General features: G+C 50.8%; 1 protein-coding gene across 1 annotated transcript in view; it reads right to left on the reverse strand.

The window, feature by feature from the left end:
* Positions 1–17,906, reverse strand: part of macf1a (microtubule actin crosslinking factor 1a) — a 195,364-nt gene that overhangs the window by 72,981 nt on the left and 104,477 nt on the right. Inside the window, exons 37-58 of the mRNA XM_056420472.1 lie at positions 17,752–17,887; positions 9,716–15,676; positions 9,440–9,595; positions 9,017–9,232; positions 8,748–8,921; positions 7,609–7,896; positions 6,613–6,762; positions 6,263–6,496; positions 6,015–6,170; positions 5,751–5,924; positions 5,455–5,622; positions 4,817–5,011; positions 4,569–4,742; positions 4,294–4,417; positions 3,999–4,198; positions 3,594–3,902; positions 3,302–3,468; positions 1,732–1,888; positions 1,518–1,629; positions 1,090–1,152; positions 551–789; positions 338–467 (exon numbers count right to left, since the gene is read on the reverse strand). Of these exons, the coding sequence (XP_056276447.1) occupies positions 338–467; positions 551–789; positions 1,090–1,152; positions 1,518–1,629; positions 1,732–1,888; positions 3,302–3,468; positions 3,594–3,902; positions 3,999–4,198; positions 4,294–4,417; positions 4,569–4,742; positions 4,817–5,011; positions 5,455–5,622; positions 5,751–5,924; positions 6,015–6,170; positions 6,263–6,496; positions 6,613–6,762; positions 7,609–7,896; positions 8,748–8,921; positions 9,017–9,232; positions 9,440–9,595; positions 9,716–15,676; positions 17,752–17,887 (9,683 nt within the window). The remainder of the gene's footprint in view (positions 1–337; positions 468–550; positions 790–1,089; positions 1,153–1,517; positions 1,630–1,731; positions 1,889–3,301; positions 3,469–3,593; positions 3,903–3,998; positions 4,199–4,293; positions 4,418–4,568; positions 4,743–4,816; positions 5,012–5,454; positions 5,623–5,750; positions 5,925–6,014; positions 6,171–6,262; positions 6,497–6,612; positions 6,763–7,608; positions 7,897–8,747; positions 8,922–9,016; positions 9,233–9,439; positions 9,596–9,715; positions 15,677–17,751; positions 17,888–17,906) is intronic.

Consider the following 17,906-nt stretch of genomic DNA (forward strand, 5'->3'; position numbering starts at 1 on the left):
TATGACAGGCAATAGTTTGATTAAAAGAATAAACATTTATAGAAATGTTTATTCTTTTAATCAAAATGCATTAATTAATTAATGTGAATATAACAAATCTTCCCAAAATTTGGGAAATTTTATTTTTCTTCACAGACTTTTCCAGTCCTGGAAATAACACATTTAAAATCCCATGATTTCCCCAGGTTTTCCATGACCGTAGGAACCCTGTCTACAGTAGTTAGACCCCCCTCAGTGTTGTGCTTCTGGTAGCTTGAGTTTCTGCCGTCTCTGAGCTGTAATCGATCAACTTGAAGACGGTTGTCATGTTTCTGGTGTGTTTGTTCTCGTCACCCACCGATCTCCTGCAGCTGCTGTCTCCAGCTGGCGGCCTCAGGAGAATCGGGGTTGTCAGCGATCAGCGTCCTCAGCGCGCCCTTCAGCTCTTCCACCGCGCCGGAGTGCTCGGCCAGCTCCGAGAGCAGCGCCTTGAGGGGAGGAAGACCACGCCGTCACAACGGTTCATTCGGTCTGATGAAGAACGAGGGTCAGAAAACACCCCCTCACACACCTTGTTCTCCTGGGCCTGGGCGCGGACCGCCTCCGGCTTGGAGGGGGAGGCGGCCTGTCCCTGCCTCAGGCTGAGCTCCCGGTCCGTCAGCCAGCCCTTCAGCTCGGCGGCCCCCTGCCGGGCCTTCTGCCGCAGCTCCAGGGACGAGTTCTGGTGGCCGAGGCGCTCCTTCAGCGCCGCGCCCAGCGCCTCGTAGCGAGCGCTCACGTCGGACACCGACACCTGGAGCTCCGTCAGGTCTGAGGGCGAGAGGGGAGAGAGACATTAAGAGCACGTGAGAGAGAAGGAGAGGGGAGAGAGACATTAAGAATAAGTGAGAGAGAGAGAGGAGACGGGAGAGAGACATTAAGAATACGTGAGAGAGAGAAGGGAGAGGGGAGAGAGACATTAAGAATAAGTGAGAGAGCGGGAGAGAGACATTAAGAGTAAGTGAGAGAGAGAGAGAGAGACGGGAGAGAGACATTAAGAGTAAGTCAGAGAGAGAGACAGGAGAGACATTAGGAGTGGGTAAGAGAGACAGAGAGAGAGAGAGAGCTCACCTTTACAGGTGTGAATGCCATTGATGCTGCTGGGACCTGATGAGCCATTGATGTGAGGAGCACCTGGGATGAAGACACACACACACACACACACACACACACCTGACTGTTTACACAACAAGCATTTTAGAATCAAAAAGGAACATTAATCTATTTATTATCTCAAATTCTAAGATAATACATTTTGATCCTGACAACCGAAAAAAAACGTGTTTCTGTCTAACTCGTGATATTTCCTTCTGCCTTCCACGAATATTAAAAGTTAAATCATGTTCATAAGTTTGACTAGTTATGGATTTAATTGTTCATCGGCAGTTTTACTCTCTGTGTTGCTCATGATGTCATCACCCGCCTATCAGCTCTGGATCTCACCTCAAAATCACCTCCAGAAACACTTCCACGAGGAGCGTGAATGTTGGGGCTCTTACCGGCTTTGGTCTGAGGAGCGGTGACGTCGACGATGAGGGCCTCCAGCTCCGAGCCCGTCTGGCTCAGCTCCTGAACCCTGGCCCCCTGAGACTCCCAGTCGCTCGACAGGTCCTGGAGGCACAAAGCATCTCGCTGAGTCGTGGATCTCTGAGCGCTCGCCACGCGTCGCTGCATTCAAACGGCGCGTTCCCTAAATGCCGCGTCTCGACGCACCTGGAGCTGCTGCACTCTCCTCTGCAGGCTCTCCGTGTTGAGGTTGGCCTCTGCGGACGGTAGCTGGTCCTGCGCCGCCTGCAGCCACCTGCAGAGGGAGCCAGAGAGCCCGCGGAACTGGAGCAGCTGCTGCTCGCAGGCCTGGATGGAGGCGAACCTGTGAAGGGGGGAAGAGGGCGGCGTGAGGAGCAGCTGGAGGAGGAAGGATGTGGGAGGAGATGAGGAGAACATTCAGCTTAAATCACATGTCTAGGTTTTCAAATGAAGGTAGTGGCGTGACCTCTCTAAAAGGCCTCGACCTCCCTATGTGACCGGTCTTGAGACTCGGCATGAAAAGTGCCGACTGGCAGTAAAAGCGGCTCGGTATCGTTATCGCGCGGCTATTTCCTACTTCCTCGGGAGTCGAGGCCGGGAGACATCCGAGTAGGGTTGGGTACCGGAAACCGGTGCCAATACAACCGGTGCTACCCGGACAGAAACGCAACGCACATTTCGGTGCTTCCTTCCGGTGCCTGAGCAGATTAAAATTGAAAAAAACTATTATTGTGAACTTCTCAGTTGACTCCGCCCTGTCAGCAGGTTACGATAGCCTATCATTTAACTTTGACAGCGGAGGCGTGGCCGTGTGTGACGGCGTGAACCCGTGTCGAGCACACCAGCCTTCGGAGCATGACGGAGAGACGTCTCCCGGTGTCATGTCAGGGCTTCCTCCGAGCACTTCGGTTTCCCCCACCAAGTGACAGGCACACACATTGTGGCCGCCTGTCACTCCCTCCCTGGGAAAAAAAACATTCTCTATGTTTGAAATAAGATAACAAAGAATATATACTTTACTTCTTTTTAAATATATATTATTATTTGTTTAATAATATTAAAATGAAGTATAAACAGGTTTCGTGGTGGAAGTCACTTCTTGTCAGTGCCTTTGATCTTCGTGACTTCACTGACATGGTCGCCATGGAAACATTGTTACTGACAAATTGTGGGAACGAGTAACTGTCACTCGCTGTCACTCCCTCACTGGTAAAAAAAAAAACAATTTGTTGTATGTTTTAAATAAGATAAATATATATATATATGTACATATATATGTATATATATATGTATATATATAAGTACATATATGTACATACATACATATAAGTATATATATTTATATATGCATTCATATATATATATATATACATTCATAAATACATATATGCACATACATAAGTACATATTTACATATGTATATATATATATATATACAGGGGTACACATAACTTTTTCAGTGAGTTACTCAGGTGAGTACCGGGAGATGGTGTTTGGTACTCACTCCATATTATCTTTGCGCATGCGTACCAGTTATATGCACCCCTGCCTATAAGGTCTGCATGTGGCGCCCCCTTGTGGCCGTTAGGCTCCACTGACGGATTAAAAAAGGTTTCCCATTACCCCCATGTATATATGTAAACGTAGTTATTCATAATAATACTATTTCCTCCTGAAGCAAAGCAACCGTGTTAACCAGGACCAAAAAGAAGACAATTAAGGCTCGTAGAATTATTAATAATACTTCCATGTTTACCTGCTGCTGACGCTGGCTTGCAGCTGGGTGAACTCATCAGACGTTCCCTTGACGTTCTCCAATAAGCTTCGAGTGTTGCTGAGAGCTTTCGATTGGCTGAGCTCGGTGCCGAGGCTGCAGAAGGACTTCAGCTGACCGGCTTCCTGCTCCAGCTCGGACCGGACCTCCTGAGGAAAGGAGCAGGTTGTTGAGCGGGCCGACGGTAAAGTGTATCCACTGATGCCCCGAGAGCTTTTTAAGAGGTCTAAGAACCAAGCGAGACCCCTAGAGAGCTACTCGAGACCCCGCTGACCTCGATGGTCTGCCTGTAGTCGTCCACGCTGCGGTCCGGCTGGCCCGCCAGGTTCAGGGCCTTCAGGCGGCTCTGGGTGAAGGCCCGGAGGTCGGCCCCCAGCCGCTCGTAGCCCTCCAGCCTGGGCAGCAGCCCTCTGAGCTCCGCCTCCCCCTCGGCCTGGCCGGCCTGGGCCGCGACGTAGCGCTCGGTCAGGTCGTCCAGCGCCCCCTGCAGGCCGGAGGCGTCGGCTCTCTGGAGGAGTTTGGAAACGGACTCCCGGGTCGCCTCCATGCTGCCCTGCCGGGACAGAAGCTCCTGGCGAAGCTTCTGGAGGGGAAGAGACGACGACACTCAGAACGCAAACTCCAGGAACAAATATGTTGGCCGGCCTGCGGCGCCGCCCCCCCGGGGTGGAGTCCCCACCTGGTTCTGCGTCAGGGCGTCTTGCACGGCCTGAGCGGTGGGCTCCACCGGCCCGGGCTTCAGAACCAGCTGGTCGAGCCAGCTCAGCAGGCCCTTGAGGCCCTCCTGCACGCTGACCGACTGGGCCACGGCCGTCTGCAGCTGCTCGGCCCGCTCCGACACCGAGGCGGAGAGGGAGCCGAACCGCTTCTCTAAACCGTCTGGAGAGACAAGACGGGTTAGAGATCACTCCATCCACCGAAGTGACGCCATGCAGGAGGAGCTGTCGGGGGGGGGGGGGGGGGGGGTCTACTACCGGCAGCACAGAGGATGTCCACAGCCTTCAGGGATGGAGACTCGTCCGTGCTGACCAGATCTCGTCCCGCCCTCTTCACCTTCTCCAGCTGCACCGAGCGCTCCGCCACCTCCTCCTGCAGCAGCTGAGGACACGAGGCACTCAGAACTGGATCCACACGGACCTTCCGTCCCGCGTCAGACCCCTTCTCCCTTTAACCATCTCAACCCGTCTGGCGAGGACTGAACGCGACGTGTATCGTTTGCATTGTGATCATTCTGTGACGGCGGCTCCACCTGTACTCGTCGTAGTACGTCCTGCAGGTTCTGGGGGTCCGTCTCACCGCCGGGCTTGGCGATGCTTTGGTTCTGTTCCTGAGCGCTCAGCCAAGAGTGGACGGAGACGACTTCATCCTGGTACTGCTGGTACCGCTCCAGCAGGCCGGACAAGCGGCCGCCCAGCTCTGAGGACTGGGACGGAGAGCGTCAACGTGTGGGTTCAAGACAAACACGAGCCGGCGCTCAGGAGGTCCGGCGGGCCTCACCTTGGTGTGCAGCGCCGTGTATCTGTGGGTGGCGTCCTGCAGCTTGTCGGTCACCAGCTGCTTGGTGCCGTCCAGGGCCGGGTCGGAACCGCCGCCGACTTGCTCCAGAGCTCCTTGGACGGAGTCCAGAACCTTCTGACCCGAGATGGAGACAAAGCGCAGGTCCGCCTTGTGGCAGATGACGTCCTCCGCCAGCTGGGGAACAGAGACGTGGACAGGTCAGTCGTCGTTGGTCTCATTAGCATCGTTAGCTTGGAGCCGCCCGGCCTCGCTGTCTCCATGTTGAGAGCCATGTGGAGTCAATGCATAACCTTCTCATCCCGTGGACTGCGACTTTGAAATAGACGTTTTTTTAAATACGTCATGTATATTCTTAACGTCTGTGTGTGTCCATGGTTTTCTTGGATACATTTTCAAATTAAACTGGTCAAATGTTAGTCGATGTCTGTAGAATTTGGGAAAGACTGACTTCCTTTGCGGAGGCTTGGGTTTAAACTGATCATTGAAATGGTCTCCATCACCTGCAGCGATACAGCGCCGCTGCTCTCAGGATGGGGTCAGACACGTTTGTGAGAAGGTTGGGAGCGGCACATGAACAATAAACAGAAGACGGTCCATTGTGTTATTAAGGAGCGAACCTTTCTGTGCTCGTCCAGCCTGCCCTTCAGTCCTTGTGCATCGGTCTCTCCTTCCCCCAGGGAATGCAGTTCTTTCTCATTTTGTTCCAGCCAGGCACCTAAGCTTCCGTGTTCCTGGAGGAACTTTGTCAGCTCGTCCTGCAGAGCCTCAGACTTCCTCAGACGGTCCTGGAACAAATGGTCACAACAGTAGGAGTCAGGTAGGGATGAGAAAACACCGGGAACAACTCCATGGACGGTGAAAGCCAGAGACAATGAAGTTGCAATGACGTAAAAGGTCCTCTGTCTTCATGTACCTGGCAGCTCTGCAGCCGGTCCTGGTGCTGGGCCTGCAGCTGGTCCAGAGCGGCCCGGAGACGCTGCTTCTCCTCCGGAGGCACGGTGGAGTCCGGCCGGTCCAGGAGGGAGCGGGTGGACTGGGCGACCTGAAGCAGCCGGGCCTGTTGGGACTGGAGCTGCTGGAGCTCCACCTGGGAGAGAGAGAGAGAGGGGTCGAGAGGTCAGGCTTTGTGACGCTGTAAACGTCAGACGCGTGCTGCGCTAGGGCAGAGGATCCACACCTGCAGCGCCTCCGTGTGTGATGTCACAGCGCCCTCTGGCTGTGAGGAGGGAGTATCGGTGACATCTCTCCCTCCTGGTTGGCTGAGGGAGGACAACTCGCTGAGCAGAGAGTCGATCTGGCCCTGGGCGTCCTGGAGATCCTCCACAGCCTTCGCCTGGAGGGAAGGGGAGGCGAAAGAAAAGGGGAGGGTGAGTTCAAAAAACATCTCCAAGTAAACAATAACACAATAACCACGCCTCTGCTCACCCTCTGAGTGTTCTGCTGGACCGTGGCGCTGATGGCGGTGTCCAGCTCCGACAGCGACGTGTTCGCCGAGTCCTTCAGGGCGGCGTACTGCTCCTTCATGCTCGTTAGCGCCCCCTGGAGGCTCTTCCGGTCCTCTGGGCTCAGGCTCTCGCCGCGGTCCGCCAGGAGCTCCTCCACGGAGCGGATGGCCTCGGCGATGCCCGCCTCTTTGGTCTGGAGCTCCTTCTGTGCTTCCTGGAGGTCGAAGGTGAATAGATGCTGGCATTAGGTCAGGGAGCTGAATGTACGTGGAACCCCACAACAGAGAGGCGTGTGGGTCGTCTGCCCTCTGGACTCCAGAAGGGTTGCACCTTTAGTCTTTTCTGCTTCTCCTGCAAGGCGTCCACGTCACATGACTCTGCTCCACCTCTCTGACTGGCCAGCAGGCCGGCAGCTCCAGCCAACCACACGTTGAGGCCTTCTAGTTTCTGAGAGCATTCGGCTTTCTGCTGTTGAGCCACCTGAGGGAAGTGAGTAGAGGGCGAGAAAAAAGAAGTGAGGAAAACGGATGCCGACGCGAGTCCACCACGAGCACTTGAACTGGAGCAGACGCTTTTTAAACTGTTGAACTAAACCACAAGATTCTCGTGTCGTGCACACTGTGCCAAGCTTTGAGCAGTTTGTGTCCAGAGTTCACACACACACACACACACACACACACACACACACACACACACACACACACACACACACACACACACACACACACACACACACACACACACACACAGAGGTCTTCACGTCAACGTGTCTGTCAGAGCGACAACAAACGGAGAAATCAAACAAAAAACACATTTATTGGCCGTGTTTCCTCTCTCCCCTCTCGCATTCGGATGAGACGAGAGGAAAAACAGTGAAGCGCCGCACGGCCGGCGAGGCCGTCGTCTGCTATCAGATCTCGAGCCTTTTGTTACCGCGGCAACACAAGCGATTTCCTTCAGCGGCAATCTGGAAGAGCAAGGCAAACAGGTTAATAACACACGTTATAGAGGCATGCAGAGGAGCAGACACGCTAGAAGCCTGAGTGGCCGACGTGAGGCCACTGGGAGCAGCACTGGGTCGCTCTGTCGTGATGGGATGCTGAGGATGTCTGATGTGCCATCCAGGTGGAGGTTAGCTTGTCGAGGGAGTTTGATGTTATAGAACGTGAGTGCTATGATCTTGTGTCAGAAAGCATGGCGATCCTTTACAGCGTGACGGATGAAGCGTAGTCATAGTTAGCATAGAAGCTAACGGCGTTTTAAATGCATGAGTGGGAAACGGCGCCGCGTTCCAAACCGATCCCGCTCGGCCGTCCTTTTCCAAACCTCTCTCTCCCTGGCGCTCCGCTCCGCCCTGTCCTTCTCCGCTTCCACCGCTCTCTTCTCGCGCCGCCGCTCCTCCTCCCTCGCCCTCTGGGCAGTGAGGGCGTCGGCCCACGCCTGGGCTTGGCCCGACGCCAGGTGGAAGGCCCCCTGGAGCTGCTGGAGCTGCCCCAGGAGCCGGCGGCTCTGCTCGGGCGCCAGGTCCTGGGCCCGCTCCGAGATGAACACCTGGATGTCGAAGGCCGCGCTGTGGACCTCCCCGGAGCGCGCCGTCAGGGAGGACTGGAGCTCCTGGAGGGAAAGAGTGAGAAAAGAGTGAGATGGGTTATTCCGCCATGGCTCCAATGCTGCGTTCACACCAAGCGTTGCACATTTTACACGCGAGTAGATCCCATAAGCAAAGTCAGCGTGGTTGAGATAGATGAGAATTTTTGTTTGATGAGAATTGTGCGGCGCGAAAAATTCCCCTCAAGTTGAAATATTTAAACGTTGCGGAAAAATGTGCATTCAGACGTAGTCAATGAAAGTCACCGAGCTGTGTGAGCCTCCGGGTGATGTCATGTATAACTAGAACGGGCACTCGGTAGAGCGCATACCTTCGCCGCAGCCACTTTTTTGGTACCTTTTCATGACCTTGACCTTTGACCCGATCGATCCCAAAATCAAATCAAATGGTGCCCGGATAATAACCAATCATCCCACCAAATGTCATGCGATTCGGTTTAATACTTTTTGAGTTATGCGAATAACATACAAACACACACACACGCATACAAATAAATATATAAATACACAGCGATCAAAACATAACCTTCCGCAGAATGCGAAGGTATATATATATATATATATTAATGTTATGAATCCGAACACGAGGGCGTTACATGTTCAGATGTTTGTGGGACGTCCTCAACAAGTATAAAGCAGAACTAGAGGTTAGTTCTTCATGGTGGATGAAGGACATGATAACTGTTTCCACGGAATAAAGCCACAGAGATAAGCCCCGCCCCCTCTAAGACGTGAATGAAGCGAGTGACACGAAAAGCCCAAAATAGTCAAGCGAGTAGACTCTCGCGGGTAAAGCGGGAGTTTGCAGCATCAGGGTGGGGCAAAGAGGAGACGGGTGTGATCCACGGTCAACTTGCCTTGCAGAGACTCAGCTGCTGTGAGAGCTGATCCCCGGGGTCAGCGTCCTCTGCCTTCTCCATTCTTTCCATCCCTGCCATTCCTCCGCTCATCTGAGCCTCTGTCTCCCGCAACCACGACAGCAGACTCTCCACTTGTCCTCCCAGGGACTTTTGCTCCGCTGTTACCGCCTCCTGAGAGACACGGCAGAAAGATTCAATTAGAACGTCGACACAGAGGAAATGAGGACTTTACTTTGGACCCCAACGTTCCTCTGCTGCTCCTTTACCTTATACGAGTCTCTGTGGTCCCGTAGACTCTGCAGGATGCCCTCAGAAAGCGCCGCGGCAGCCTCGTACCCTCGAGCCAAGCTCCGCCCATCTTTCTCCAGGGCCAATAGGAGCTGCGGAGGAACGTCTTTGGGGCGGGGCTTCAACAGCTCCTCGGAGGCCTCCACCGCCTCGTTGACCGTGGGCTCCAAGTCACGCAACTCAAGGTCCAGAGTCTGAGGCGTGGATTAGGAAAAGGAAACAAACGCTTTCTTCATTCACGTCGTACGAGACTAATCTGATAATCAGCTTTGATTTGTCCGGGAACCACACTCAAACTAGGCTAAATAATGGAAGCGTCAACTAAAGGTACATTCCCGTTGGATGGTGTCGCATTTATACAACAGCGTATCTCCGTCAGGTAAATATGCATATTCTCTCACCTCAGTCTGTCTGATGATGTCATCCAAGGCGATGAGGCTGCGGCCGACAGAGTGCTGCTCCTGCTGCTTGAGGCGGACCTCGACGTGTCTGACCATGGAGAGCAGGGCCACGAGTCGCTGGTCGTGCTCCAACAACTTCTGACGCAACAACGACGACTTTGGCAAAAGAAAGAAAACTTCGATAAAACATCACGACGTGTATAAATGTAGGCAGCAGAAAGGCTCTTTTAAATACATCTCTACACGTCCTTGACGCATTATCTGCTAACTTCTAACCTTGCCAGTCGAAGATGTCCTTGCCTCTTTGCTCGACACTGTTTTTCGACTCTCTCCGACATCGTCCTCTCCCTCCCGCCGACTCTCGGAGGCTGCGTCGGCCTCAGGGTCTCCAGACGATGCAGACTCCGTCGGGGTGTCTTCTGAGATCGATGGGGCCGAGTCCGGAGACTCAATCAGCTGCCGTTGATCTTTTGAGTCGGGAACTTTGGCGCCATCGACTTCCGGTGGCTGGTGCCGTCTCTTCTTTCTCCCTCTCCCCGCCGGTTTAGCCATTGATTGAGCCGTGGGTCGGATGTCTGGTTTGTAGCCGACAGCCTTGTGAGGAAAGCCAATGGGTTCGGCGGCATTCCTGGTTTCCGAATGGGATTCCTCTTTCCCATCAGAGGCAGCCGCTGCCAGTTGGACGTGTTCCTCAACATGAGAATAGGGTTCCTCTGACTGATGTGAATGTGGTGGACTTTGTTGGCTGGCCTCGGCTCCTTCAACATTAATTACAACAACTGACGGTCTCCCGACCCCACTGGCTGACGGCGCGTCCATCTTCTGCTCTCTAGTGGAAGCCAAGGTATCCGAGTTTGGTTGTTCCATTGTAGGTGTTGTGGTAACGTCAGAATCCACTTTTTCTGCCAGTAACCTCTCAGCACCGGGCTCAGTTTTGTCCGTCACGCTGTGACCCTTAGTCTTCTTGCTCTTCTTTTTACGTTTACTTTGCTCGGTTTCTTGAGGCTGGACCGACGGAGCCGCTTCAACGTCTTCCTTTCCAAAGCTCCTGTTCTTCTCTTTTTCATTTGAAGAAGCCTTGGTCGCCATGTCCTCCTCGACAGGAAGTTTCTTCTCAGTCTCATCTTCTTTGACCCTTCTCAATGTAATCTCATCTTCGTGGGCCCTCATCTCCTTCGGTGAACCATTGGGTCTCTTGACACCGTCATCATGACCCTCCACTCCATCGGCTTTAGCTGAAGCAGTTTGAGTCTTTGCAGCCTTGCCTCGACTCTCCTTCTTCCCTACCTCTTTGCGCAGCGTCTGCAGCTCCTCAGCAGCCTGCTTCTCACTCACACCTTTTTTAAATACCTTTTTAAGAATGCTCTCTTTGGCTTTCAGTATCAGGGCCGCTTTCTCGTCATTTGGTAGAGCAGATTTCTGAGGTAACTCTTGCTTTTTCTTGTTCGTTACTTCCTGTCTGCTGTCTGGTTGTTCTGGTCGCTGAGAGAAAGAATCTTTCTCTTCAACTTTCTCTTTCTGCTCCTCCCGTTTCCTCTCTCTTTTATCACCTATTTCTGTATCCTTCAATAAAGCAATTTGTATTGCATCTTTCTCTGGCTCAATGGTATTCTCTGTTGATTCAAGAGTGGCAGGAACTGCTTCCTGTCCCTGTTTTACCAAATCATTTGGAGCCTCAATCTTTGCTTCACTTTCTCCTTCGGGGTGCCGTGGGGAAGCTACCTGACCTTGAATCTGCCATTGCTGGTATTCGTCTTGCGATGTAACTATGTCAATGGCCTCAATTTGAGATGGTTGTTTTATCTCTGGAAGGTGTGTTTCTCTCTCTGCTTCTGTGGGCTTTCCGTTCCTTTTATTCTTCCTCTTCTTCTTGCTTTTGCTTTCTGTCTCCTTGGGCGGAGAGGTCAACAACGGGTCTGACTGCGCCTCGTCTTTAGGTTTTCCTCTCTCCACTTGATTACCCTTCTCGTCTTCCACATCCTCTCTCTGTGCTGCCACATCACTCTTTCTATTAACCTCACTCAATTTAGCCACTTCAATGCCATCTTTTCTTTCTCCGTCATCTCTAAACTCTGCTGTCACAAAACCTGCCTGCTTTCCGTCTTCAGAATGATGGTGAACCACTGACATGCCCTCATCACTGGGTCTACACTCCTTTTTCCCAACATTCACGGGTTCTTCACTCAACTTTAAAACAGACGCTTCTTTTCTGACCTCTCCCTGTAAATCTTTGTCAGCATCATGGACATGTGCCTGAGTGGATTCTCTCAGAGCATCTTTGAAAACATTCCCCTTTTGTGCATAATCAGTCTTACGTTCACCCTTTTGTCGAGGCAGAGGCTCAGACGTACAGATGTTTGTCTGTGGCACAATCTCTTCTATGGCTTCCTGAACTCTTTTCTCAACATTAGTCACAAACTCACTCAAGAGTTCTAGGGATTGGTCAGGCTCAACTGCAGCCTTTTCTTCCACTGGCACTTCAATGTTGTCATCTTCTGTCATCGGGCCATAAAACAAAGACTGATCTGATACTACAGACGTCAACGACTTTTCATTGTCCAGTGTCATTTCTAAACCTTTCTTTGAAAGTGGAGATCTTGTAAGCTCTTCAGATTTTACGTCTGACCGGTTTGCTGGACTGTCTGGGCTTGACCCTGACATTATAGCAGCAGCAGCATTTGATGAGGCAACAGGTGTCGCGCTAGTTTCATCCCCACCCATTTCCACAGAAGCCAATTTCTCCTGAATCTCTGAGGCCATGTCACTGGAGATCAGTTCTTTTGCAATGGCATCCTCAAGATTAGAGATTTGTTGCCCAGTGGCCGGATCAACTAAGCCTCCTTTCAAAAACTGGTTGGTGGCTATCACCCTGGCCATGTTGTCGTCAACTAAACCTCTTTTACAGGCTTCAGATATGGGGAGCCTTTCTCCAGTTCTGATGTCAATGATCCCTCCACTGTCTGCCTGGCTTTGAAGCAGCCTCAATGCTGGAACTGGGTCCACTTGCTTTGAGGCAACTGCTTCAGGAAGGGTCAAGATGTTTCTCGTGTGCCCATCCTGAACACCTCTGAAGGGTTTCACCTCCAAAAAGCGTTTGCCTGTTTCAATATCTATTTTCCCCCTATTTACAAGCTCAGAATACGGCACAATAAGTGCAGTTTCGGGGTCAAGCGCTCCTTGTGTTACAGCAGAAGAAGCCATGGCATCACTGGCAACATTCTCATCCAGAAGACCCCTAGAAACTGCCTCTGTCAATGTCAGCTTACGTCCAGAGTCAGGGTCTAAAATGGCTCCGGTCGATGCCTGGAAAACAACAGCTTCTGGGTGAGATGAAGGACTGACTTTTCCTTGGTAGACCCACTCTAGTTCTTCCAGCCCGGGCGCAATGGAGCGATCTACTAGTCCTCTAGCTACAGCATCAGGAACTGACAGCCTCATCCCTGAAGCATGATGGATTATACCACCCTCAGCCACCTGTCTCGCCAACACCTGATAAGCCTCTTCAGATCTAATCAACCCTTTCTGAATAGCTTGCTCCAGAGGAAGTGGGGACTTGGACTCTGGGTCAATAACACCTTCCATCTGTAGCTGTAAACTGGCTTTAGTGAGGGCTGTTGCTGAATCTGTATCTTTTCCCTTGTACGCCTTCTCTAGTGCCACAAGTTCTTCTCTTTGATCCTCCTCAATCAATCCTAGGTTTGCTGCTAGGGTGACAGAGACTTTCTTATCTCTGCGTAGGTCAACAATCCCCCCAGACGCCACCTGGGCTTCCAAAAGTCGAGCAGCGGTGTTGGGGTCGATCAACCCCGCCTGAGCAGCCTCCCGTACCCCACAGATCTGCTTTTTCTCGACATCCACAACCCCTGCAAGTGTTTTATCTGACTTCAGGACACTCCACATTAGCTCTTCATCCAGTAAACCCTCCTGCATAACATCCTCCATGCTGAGTGACTCCCCGCTGCTCGCATCTAGGAAACCCCCGAACAGACCAGACTGAGCCATTAATTTAACTGCTGTGTGGCCAGGAAGGACACCTTGAGCCACGGCCTCATCTGGGAGCAGCTTTTCCCCTTCCTCTGTCATCAGCCCTCCCTGTTTGAGCTCTAGGACGAGCTTTGCCAATTCAGCATCCTCCCCTTCCTTTTCCACTGCCGAGTCACGGATATCAATGACAGGTTTCGCATGCTTCGAGTCAGTTTCCGTCACAGACACCTTTTGTTGGGTCCTTTCTAATTCAGTCTGGGAATGCTTTATATCTTTCCTATCGTCCGATTGTTTTGATCTAACACATTCGGCTGCTTTTGCTCCCAGTGGGATGGATTTGAAAGGTTTCGAAGCATTTGTTCTTCCTTCTGTTGTGGTTGTACTTATAGTCCCCTGCTGGCCACCACTATCCCTGGATTTGAATTCCGTTGCTACCAGCTCATTTGGGCCTTCAAGACGTTTAGCTGAAGCCATTAAACTTTCATTCAGGAATATTTCTTTCTTTTGAGCTTTTTCTTTAACATCTTTATCTACACGCCTTTCATTGTTAGCTTCAAATGCTAAATCCCTCTCAGAAGATACTGGTGGTTTGTGCAGCAGTTTGCTGTCATTTCCCCCATCGTACTTTTCTTCTAGACTACCTGTACCATTCCTCTTCACTTCTTTATTTGGTGCGACTACATCTGAACTTTCTTCTTCAACCTCAGTTTGTGTGTCACCTAAACCTACATCTGCCAAACTAAACTCTCTCACCATTTGCAACCCTCCCTGCTCATCTGCGCTCACACTGCTTTGAGGCTCAACTTGACTTCTAGAGGCCGCAGTCATCAGTTCAGTGGCTTTGACCAACTCCCCTAACTCAGGGTCGAGCAGCACCAATCTCTTTCCGGAATGCGCATCCACATAGCTATGAGTCATGAGATGAAACAGCAGCTTTTGTTGTGCTTGCTCTTCAGGATCCATTCCAGTTGTTGGTGTTGCATCCCAGACAAGGCCTGTGGGAGAGGATGAAGTGGATGGAGAGGTGCTGGTAGAACCCCAGCTCAAGCGATTTAGAGCTGGGGTACCCGACTGGTTCATGCTGGAAAGAACATCTGGGATGTGGGTGTTCTTGATCAAACTGACAACACTGGGCTCGAGGGCCTCTTCAGCAGCCTGGTTCAGGGGAAGCACCATGAGGGTTTCTGGGTTGTACAAAGCCCCAATGGCATGTCGCTGCCTCAGTATGTTCCTTGAAAGCTCCCCTGAGATCACACCTTGTTGAAGAGCCTCAGCAATGGGCAGAAGTTCTCCAGATTGAGGCCAGAGGATTCCCATGAAAGCCCAAAGAGACTCAAGGACCAACAGAGCCAAATCAGGAGAGAGAAGATCCCTGCGTATGCCCTCTTCCAAATCCAGGCGTTCTCCACTGAAAGGGTCTAGTATCCCCCCATGTTGCAGCTGTCGCGCTAACATGGCCGAGGCCAGATCCTGGTCCATAAGCCCATGACGAACAGCCTCATAGACCGTCAGCCGGTGGCCAGATCGTGGGTCAGCAATACCACCGGCAAAGAGCTGAGCTTCAAGAAGTCGTACAGTAACTTTTCGGTCAATCAGACCTTCCTGGACTGCGCGGAATATGCCAACCTTTCTTCCAGACCGGAGGCAGACAGTTCCTCCAGGTTGCTGTTTGACGGGGAGGAGAAGAAGACCGGAGTCATCGTCGAGGACACAGCGCTCTTGTAGCTCGTGTAGGTTTAATTTTTCAGCCGTATTTGGATCGACCAGTTCTTTTAGTGGTTGCCTTGGCTGCAGCTTGTTGAGGATTCTGGGAGTCAAAAGTTTCCTGACATCGGCTTGCTCCAAACTCATAGTGGTTCCCATTGAGCTCCTCAGGCCTCCAGTGTTCATCTGGAGTTCTAAAATGCGAAGTCCCACCTCTTCGCCAATGAGCCCGAACTCCATTGCTGCAACTACTGGCAACACATGTTGTTGTTGGTCATTGGTCGACTGAGAGTTTTCCACCAAAAGCAAAGCTCTCTCTAGCTCGGAAAGGGACCGTCTCGTGTGGGTGTCAATAAGGCCTTGAGCTAGACCTTGTTCCAGTGTAAGATTGAGAGGGGAGTCAGACTGGAGGAGCCCACCCATAATGAGCTGGACCTCCAGTAGTACATGGCAGGTATCCTGATCAATAAGACCACGTTGAGCTGCTTTGAACACTGGGAATGTATCCACTGTTCCAAGGTCAATTACTCCAGCAATGGCAATTTGTTTCTACAAAAATAAAGAAAAACACAATTTCAGTGAACATTCATTCCTCCAACAACAATGTGGGATGGCACGTTAAGACACTAAATTAATCAAGTTATGTTGCTATGCTATTTTATATATATATATATACACATATATATAATATATATATATTAATATATATTAATATGTAATATATTTATAAATATATATATATATATACACACATACATATATATGTATATATATATATATTAGCAGAACCAGACGGTAGAATTAGAAAAAGAGGAAAACCCACAACCAATGCCATAAAAACATAATAATAGATATAAGATCAATATAAATATATAACAAATATTGTTGCATGCTTATTATTGACTTACTGTTCTTTCCCATATTTCCATTTATATTTGTAAAAATTGCACACACAAAAAAGAAGTAGGAACTACTACTGCACTGTTTTTTTGTGGAAATTCCAAAACAAGCAACTCGAAACATAAAAAGCAGAAAAATACAGTAAAGAACAAAGAGACACAAAAGAACAGAGATACGTTCTCAAGACACAAATATCTAGTAGAGAAAAGAGAGGAGAGGAAGCGAGCGCTACTTACCCAATGGGCCGGCTTACGGCTCGGCAGAGCGCGACAGGTGAGAAGCTGGTTGTTAGCGATCTGCATGCCACTCTTCACTCTGACTGCACTGACACTACAGCCTGCTGCTCGCCTCGCGTCAGACCGCAAGGGGCTAACCCATACATGGTAGATACCAGCTGCAGACACCATGATGCATTGCAGATTGTTGTGCAATACACCATGCATCGCATATGACTGTCACTACCCATTATCATTAGCAAGCTAGTGGGTTATAATGTTTAAACTTGCTCTAACTTAGCACTAAACTGCTCTGCTGGTTCAGTGTCATTACACATGTCTCATTCTGATCCCCGGCTCAGAGCTCGGATGTCCACAACTCTCCTTTGGCTGCTGTTAGTGGTTTTCAAGCAAAATGCTGGTTTAAAGTTTCACACATTAATAGTATGCATTAGGAAAAAACACACAGGAACTCTCTCTCACACACACACACACACACTGGTGATCTGGACACAACATGCTCAAACAGTGACGTTGCGTAGCTGGCCTCTGGTGCACGGACACTCAAAACCCCTCAAAGCAACTTTCTAACAAGCGTCTCCAGTGAGTGGAAACATGGAAACATCCACAGAGGAACAGAAGAATCAACTCTTGAAACCGGAAATTCTCACACATTCAATCCATGTTCTGACAGATGAAGCATGTTGTTTGCATGTTCTGCACAGGAAGCTGAGCGCTGACACGTGACTGTGTGGTTGGGCCAGTGCGCACATGGAGGGAAACACATTCAACTGGAATGCGTTGGCTTTATGCGGTGGTGCGTTCTTTCACCACGGCATGAAGAAAAGAAACATGGCGCTACAGAGGAGAGTGAAATGTGAAGGGGCATCTACTTATCAAATGATGGTTTCTAAACCTCTAGGCGTCTAGATAGCTGCTGGCATGACCTGTGCGGCACCACTGAGGCCTGATTAATAACCATGTTAGCAGTTCAGCAGATGTGTTTACGATGGTGATGATGATGATGGTGAAGTGACGGCAGGCTTTTAGGAGATCAAGTGGAACACGACATGCCGCGGCCCGATTCAGACGTGTGTCTCCAGTGAATTGTTCTTTTCCCTTTAGTGTTAATTTATAAAGAAGTGTTTCTCCGATCGGTTTCTTCTCCTTGAAGGACGAACGGAGGAGGCCAAAAACAAAATGGTGTCTCATGGCTCATCTGGACACACGTCTGAACAGGTCTGTGATATTTGTTAAACAGTCGATGGGTGAGACTCGGCAGTCGTGGTGATGTTCAGTAAACACACATGCTGTAGAACGCACACACGCACACACACACACACACACACACACACACGCGCTGGCCCACACTCAAACTCACACGCAAGCGAAACCTTTTAACAGTTACATTTTTGACAAGCTGGCAAAAAACCTGAAACACATTACGTTGTGCACTAATCGTCTCCCCCCCCCCACCCCCCCTCCATTTGGCCGCTCCAACCGATATACCTTTCTTTCCTCCTCTTTGGCCAGCTGCTGCTCCAGCTGCTGCAGCTGCTGGGTGGAGCTGGCACACATCTGGTTGTAGGTGGCCGTCAGCCCGTCCAGCTGAGCCTCGACTTGAGCCCGCTCCTCTGGGGACAACCTGGGGGGGGGGGGGGGGG

Source organism: Pseudoliparis swirei, chromosome 1, assembly GCF_029220125.1.
Source record: "Pseudoliparis swirei isolate HS2019 ecotype Mariana Trench chromosome 1, NWPU_hadal_v1, whole genome shotgun sequence".
Taxonomy (NCBI): domain Eukaryota; kingdom Metazoa; phylum Chordata; class Actinopteri; order Perciformes; family Liparidae; genus Pseudoliparis; species Pseudoliparis swirei.